This window comes from Salmo trutta, unplaced genomic scaffold (assembly GCF_901001165.1).
Source record: "Salmo trutta unplaced genomic scaffold, fSalTru1.1, whole genome shotgun sequence".
In the NCBI taxonomy this organism is placed as follows: Eukaryota; Metazoa; Chordata; class Actinopteri; order Salmoniformes; family Salmonidae; genus Salmo; species Salmo trutta.
The window spans coordinates 40905-48301 of record NW_021823314.1 but is presented as its reverse complement, the minus strand read 5'-3'; the positions used below and the strand labels follow the sequence as shown (position 1 = coordinate 48301).

The following is a 7397-nucleotide window of genomic DNA, read 5'->3' as shown; positions in this document are numbered from 1 at the left end:
TCTCCTTCTCCCTCCTCTCCTCTCCTCTCCTCTCCTCTCCCCTCCTCTCCCCTCCTCTCCTCCTGCACAATCCTCACTTCTCCCACACATATCCTTTCATTTGAAGAGTGAGTCAGAGGAGTGTGGGTCAGTGCTGCTCAACAACAAGCGTTGCCCTTGTTCACACACACACAAACTAACTAACAAACACACACACACACACACACACACACACTCAAAGGGGTTGAGTTGAATGCGGGAAGACACATTTTGGTTGAATGCATTCAGTTGTGCCACGGAATAAGTCTCCCCTTTCTCTGTCCCAAAGTGATGCGCATGAACACCCGCCCACACAGTTTGCACTCCTCTCCATAGAGCTTCTACCCTTCAGAGACGTTCCTCTTCAGAGATGTTCCTCTCCGTAGAGCTTCTACCCTTCAGAGACGTTCCTCTTCAGAGATGTTCCTCTCCATAGAGCTTCTACCCTGCAGAGACGTTCCTCTTCAGAGATGTTCCTCTCCATAGAGCTTCTACCCTTCAGAGACGTTCCTCTTCAGAGATGTTCCTCTCCATAGAGCTTCTACCTTCAGAGATGTTCCTCTCAATAGAGATTCTACCTTCAGAGACGTTCCTCTCTGTAGAGCTTCTACCTTCAGAGATGTTCCTCTCCGTAGAGCTTCTACCCTGCAGAGATGTTCCTCTCCATAGAGCTTCTACCTTCAGAGATGTTCCTCTCAATAGAGATTCTACCTTCAGAGACGTTCCTCTCCATAGAGCTTCTACCTTCAGAGACGTTCCTCTCCATAGAGCTTCTACCTTCAGAGACGTTCCTCTCCATAGAGCTTCTACCTTCAGAGACGTTCCTCTCTGTAGAGCTTCTACCTTCAGAGATGTTCCTCTCCGTAGAGCTTCTACCCTGCAGAGATGTTCCTCTCCATAGAGCTTCTACCTTCAGAGATGTTCCTCTCTGTAGAGCTTCTACCTTCAGAGACGTTCCTCTCCATAGAGCTTCTACCTTCAGAGACGTTCCTCTCCATAGAGCTTCTACCTTCAGAGACGTTCCTCTCCATAGAGCTTCTACCTTCAGAGATGTTCCTCTCCATAGAGCTTCTACCTTCAGAGATGTTCCTCTCTGTAGAGCTTCTACCTTCAGAGACGTTCCTCTCCGTAGAGCTTCTACCTGCAGTGACGTTCCTCTCCATAGAGATTCTACCCTGCAGAGACACAAGCTGTCTGTTCTTATAATTTAACATCACAACAAAGGATAAACACCCAGTCAACAGAACGGATCTGACTGCAGGGTTTAACATCCGCAATAGACTTCCACACTGTGGATATGACTAGATAAATTACTAGATACAAACTGATATGAGTCTGATAATAACTAGAGATGATATAATAATATATCTAGAGGAGAAAGGCCACAGGGGAAGACTGGATCAGAGTCTAACCCCAGGGGGAGGCTGGATCAGAGTCTAACCCCAGGGGGAGACTGGATCAGAGTCCACCCCAGGGGAGACTGGATCAGAGTCTAACCCCAGGGGGAGGCTGGATCAGAGTCTAACCCCAGGGGGAGGCTGGATCAGAGTCTAACCCCAGGGGAGGCTGGATCAGAGTCTAACCCCAGGGGGAGACTGGATCAGAGTCTAACCCCAGGGGGAGGCTGGATCAGAGTCTAACCCTAACCCCAGGGGGAGGCTGGATCAGAGTCTAACCCCAGGGGGAGGCTGGATCAGAGTCTAACCCCAGGGGGAGACTGGATCAGAGACTAACCCCAGGGGGAGACTGGATCAGAGTCTAACCCTAACCCCAGGGGGAGGCTGGATCAGAGTCTAACCCCAGGGGGAGGCTGGATCAGAGTCTAACCCCAGGGGGAGGCTGGATCAGAGTCTAACACCAGGGGGAGGCTGGATCAGAGTCTAACCCCAGGGGGAGACTGGATCAGAGTCTAACCCCAGGGGGAGGCTGGATCAGAGTCTAACCCCAGGGGGAGGCTGGATCAGAGTCTAACCCCAGGGGGAGGCTGGATTAGAGTCTAACCCCAGGGGGAGGCTGGATCAGAGTCTAACCCCAGGGGGAGGCTGGATCAGAGTCTAACCCCAGGGGGAGGCTGGATTAGAGTCTAACCCCAGGGGGAGACTGGATCAGAGTCTAACCCCAGGGGGAGGCTGGATCAGAGTCTAACCCCAGGGGGAGACTGGATCAGAGTCTAACCCCAGGGGGAGGCTGGATCAGAGTCTCACCTCAGGGGGAGACTGGATCAGAGTCTAACCCCAGGGGGAGGCTGGATCAGAGTCTAACCCCAGGGGGAGGCTGGATCAGAGTCTAACCCCAGGGGGAGGCTGGATCAGAGTCTAACCCCAGGGGGAGGCCGGATCAGAGTCTAACCCCAGGGGGAGGCTGGATCAGAGTCTAACCCCAGGGGGAGACTGGATCAGAGTCTAACCCCAGGGGGAGACTGGATCAGAGTCTAACCCCAGGGGGAGGCTGGATCAGAGTCTAACCCCAGGGGGAGGTTGGATCAGAGTCTAACCCCAGGGGGAGTCTGGATCAGAGTCTAACCCCAGGGGGAGACTGGATCAGAGTCTAACACCAGGGGGAGGCTGGATCAGAGTCTAACCCCAGGGGGAGACTGGATCAGAGACTAACCCCAGGGGGAGGCTGGATCAGAGACTAACCCCAGGGGGAGGCTGGATCAGAGTCTAACCCAGGGGGAGGCTGGATCAGAGTCTAACCCCCGGGGGAGGCTGGATCAGAGTCTAACCCCAGGGGGAGGCTGGATCAGAGTCTTACCCCAGGGGGAGGCTGGATCAGAGTCTAACCCCAGGGGGAGGCTGGATCAGAGTCTAACCCCAGGGGGAGGCTGGATCAGAGTCTAACCCCAGGGGGAGGCTGGATCAGAGTCTAACCCCAGGGGGAGGCTGGATCAGAGTCTAACTCCAGGGGGAGGCTGGATCAGACTCTAACCCCAGGGGGAGACTGGATCAGAGTCTAACCCCAGGGGGAGGCTGGATCAGAGTCTAACCCCAGGGGGAGACTGGATCAGAGTCTAACCCCAGGGGGTGGCTGGATCAGAGTCTAACCCCAGGGGGAGACTGGATCAGAGTCTAACCCCAGGGGGAGACTGGATCAGAGTCTAACCCCAGGGGGAGACTGGATCAGAGTCTAACCCCAGGGGAGGCTGGATCAGAGTCTAAACCCAGGGGGAGACTGGATCAGAGTCTAACCCCAGGGGGAGGCTGGATCAGAGTCTAACCCCAGGGGGAGGCTGGATCAGAGTCTAACCCCAGGGGGAGACTGGATCAGAGACTAACCTCAGGGGGAGGCTGGATCAGAGTCTAACCCCAGGGGGAGACTGGATCAGAGTCTAAACCCAGGTGGAGGCTGGATCAGAGTCTAACCCCAGGGGGAGACTGGATCAGAGTCTCAGAAGGTCCCACCTCCCCAACTTCTATCTATCATCCTCTCCTCTCTTCCTTAGGAGAAACTGCCAGCCAGGACTGTTTTAATGACTCAGAATCTGCTGACTAAAGGACTAGGGCTCCAGCCAAAACGTTCTCCTGTCATTTATAAAACATTACCTTTCATCCTTGCAGCCTTGATCTCGCACAGAATGTTCTTCTGTAGACAAATGATCACTGTATTTCTTCTTAGAAGTGTTTATAACGCTGCTACTTCTGTTGGTTGTAAGGCAGTATGATCTATACCAGTGATGTCGGGACAGACAGGTGGCTACACTAGTATAGATTTTAATTGAATTATTTATTTTGTACAGATTTGTTAGGTTTGAGGTGAGTCACCCCTATAAAATGTAAAGCACACTTTTGAGACCTGATGGAAAACGCTGTATGTGTAAATAACATCCGTTATGTTACCCGCTGATTATGGATTCAACAACCAAAGACCTGTTTTATAGGTTACCTATGACTCCGAGGAGATTTGATTGGATCGCTAGGTGGTTAATAATGAATAAAGGTTTGACGTGGTTTGATTGGTTGGCTGGGAGAAGACGTAGTTTGATTGGTTGGCTGGGAGAAGACGTAGTTTGATTGGTTGGCTGGGAGAAGACGTAGTTTGATTGGTTGGCTGGGAGAAGACGTAGTTTGATTGGTTGGCTGGGAGAAGACGTAGTTTGATTGGTTGGCTAGGTGGTTAAAGGTCTGACCAGATTGGTTAGGTGTGTTTCATCCAGCCAGGGCCCTGGGGTCTGTGTGTACTGAATGAGTCAGATAGTGTTGCCATATATACACGACTGTGACGGCGTTAGTGTTATGACTCACAGTGCTGCTGCTGCATTGTGAGGTCTGAGTCTGTGAGTGTTTTTTTGAAGGTCAAGGGATGAAGCTGGTTGAGAGATTGCCAAGAGTGTGAAAAGCTGTCATCGAGGCAAAGGGTGTCTAATTGGAAGAATCTCAAATATAAAACATATTTTGATTTGTTTAACACTTTTTTTGGGGGGTTACTACATGATTCCATATGTGTTATTTCATAGTGTTGATGTCTTCACTATTATTCTACAATGTAGAAAAGAGTCAAAATAAGGAAAAACCCTTGAATGAGTAGCTGTGTCTGAACGTTTGACTGGTCCTGTATAATCTGGTGGGTTTCTCCATGCATCGTCTAGACCGGATGGCAACTTAATAAGGGGGGAGGGGTGTTTTAGTTTTTTAATAACAGAAGCTGGTGCACGAACTCTAACGTTAAGGAGGTGTCACATTTTTGCTCGCATGAGTTAGAATACCTTACGATAAGTTGCAGACCGTACTGCAGACCATACTGCAGACCATGCCTCATGATAAGCTGCAGACCGTACTGTAGACCATACCTCATGATAAGCTGTAGACCATACTGCAGACCACACCTCATGATAAGCTGCAGACCATACTGCAGACCATCCCTCATAATAAGCTGCAGACCGTACTGCAGACCGTACCTCATGATAAGCTGCAGACCATACTGCAGACCATACTGCAGACCATACCTCATGATAAGCTGCAGACCATACTGCAGACCGTCCCTCATGATAAGCTGCAGACCGTACTGCAGACCGTACTGCAGACCATACCTCATGATAAGCTGCAGACTGTACTGCAGACCGTACTGCAGACCATACCTCATGATAAGCTGCAGACCGTACTGCAGACCATGCCTCATGATAAGCTGCAGACCGTACTGTAGACCATACCTCATGATAAGCTGTAGACCATACTGCAGACCATACCTCATGATAAGCTGCAGACCATACTGCAGACCATCCCTCATAATAAGCTGCAGACCGTACTGCAGACCGTACCTCATGATAAGCTGCAGACCATACTGCAGACCATACTGCAGACCATACCTCATGATAAGCTGCAGACCATACTGCAGACCGTCCCTCATGATAAGCTGCAGACCGTACTGCAGACCGTACTGCAGACCATACCTCATGATAAGCTGCAGACCATACTGCAGACCATACCTCATGATAAGCTGAAGACCGTACTGCAGACCATACCTCATGATAAGCTGCAGACTGTACTGCAGACCGTACTGCAGACCATACCTCATGATAAGCTGCAGACCGTACTGCAGACCATGCCTCATGATAAGCTGCAGACCGTACTGTAGACCATACCTCATGATACGCTGTAGACCATACTGCAGACCATACCTCATGATAAGCTGCAGACCATACTGCAGACCATCCCTCATGATAAGCTGCAGACCGTACTGCAGACCATACCTCATGATAAGCTGCAGACCATACTGCAGACCATACCTCATGATAAGCTGCAGACTGTACTGCAGACCGTACTGCAGACCATACCTCATGATAAGCTGCAGACCATACTGCAGACCATACCTCATGATAAGCTGCAGACCGTACTGCAGACCATACCTCATGATAAGCTGCAGACTGTACTGCAGACCGTACTGCAGACCATACCTCATGATAAGCTGCAGACCGTACTGCAGACCATGCCTCATGATAAGCTGCAGACCGTACTGTAGACCATACCTCATGATAAGCTGTAGACCATACTGCAGACCATACCTCATGATAAGCTGCAGACCATACTGCAGACCATCCCTCATAATAAGCTGCAGACCGTACTGCAGACCGTACCTCATGATAAGCTGCAGACCATACTGCAGACCATACTGCAGACCATACCTCATGATAAGCTGCAGACCATACTGCAGACCGTCCCTCATGATAAGCTGCAGACCGTACTGCAGACCGTACTGCAGACCATACCTCATGATAAGCTGCAGACCGTACTGCAGACCATACCTCATGATAAGCTGCAGACTGTACTGCAGACCGTACTGCAGACCATACCTCATGATAAGCTGAAGACCGTACAGCAGACCATACCTCATGATAAGCTGCAGACTGTACTGCAGACCGTACTGCAGACCATACCTCATGATAAGCTGCAGACCGTACTGCAGACCATGCCTCATGATAAGCTGCAGACCGTACTGTAGACCATACCTCATGATACGCTGTAGACCATACTGCAGACCATACCTCATGATAAGCTGCAGACCATACTGCAGACCATCCCTCATGATAAGCTGCAGACCGTACTGCAGACCATACCTCATGATAAGCTGCAGACCATACTGCAGACCATACCTCATGATAAGCTGCAGACTGTACTGCAGACCGTACTGCAGACCATACCTCATGATAAGCTGCAGACCATACTGCAGACCATACCTCATGATAAGCTGCAGACCGTACTGCAGACCATACCTCATGATAAGCTGCAGACTGTACTGCAGACCGTACTGCAGACCATACCTCATGATAAGCTGCAGACCGTACTGCAGACCATACCTCATGATAAGCTGCAGACTGTAATGCAGACCGTACTGCAGACCATACCTCATGATAAGCTGCAGACCATACTGCAGACCATACCTCATGATAAGCTGCAGACCGTACTGCAGACCATACCTCATGATAAGCTGCAGACTGTACTGCAGACCATACCTCATGATAAGCTGCAGACCATACTGCAGACCATACCTCATGATATGCTGCAGACCATACTGCAGACCATACTGCAGACCATACCTCATGATAAGCTGCAGACCATACTGCAGACCGTCCCTCATGATAAGCTGCAGACCGTACTGCAGACAATACCTCATGATAAGCTGCAGATCGTACTGCAGACCATACCTCATGATAAACTGCGGACCATACTGCAGACCATGCCTCTTGATAAGCTGCAGACCGTACTGCAGACCATCCCTCATTATAAGCTGCAGATCATACCTCATGATATGCAGCAGACCGTACTGCAGACCATACCTCATGATATGCTGCAGACCGTACTGCAGACCATGCCTCATAAGCTGCAGACCGTACTGCAGACCATCCCTCATTATAAGCTGCAGATCATATCTCATTATATGCTGCA

General features: G+C 50.4%; 1 protein-coding gene and 1 long non-coding RNA gene across 2 annotated transcripts; both read right to left on the bottom strand.

Annotated features, from left to right (window-relative positions):
• Positions 1–4720: 4720 nt before the first annotated feature.
• On the bottom strand, positions 4721–5133 carry LOC115190087 (keratin-associated protein 6-2-like; the record flags this gene model as incomplete). Its single annotated transcript, XM_029748562.1, has 1 exon — positions 4721–5133. A coding segment is annotated over exon 1 (413 nt), but the record flags the coding sequence as incomplete, so codon positions are not given.
• A 19-nt stretch (positions 5134–5152) lies between these two features.
• Positions 5153–5845, bottom strand: LOC115190088 (uncharacterized). The gene is made up of 3 exons (XR_003877103.1): positions 5729–5845; positions 5405–5440; positions 5153–5272 (listed from the first exon to the last, which is right to left on the bottom strand). It is a non-coding gene; the product is annotated as an uncharacterized LOC115190088 (long non-coding RNA).
• Between the last annotated feature and the right edge of the window lie 1552 nt (positions 5846–7397).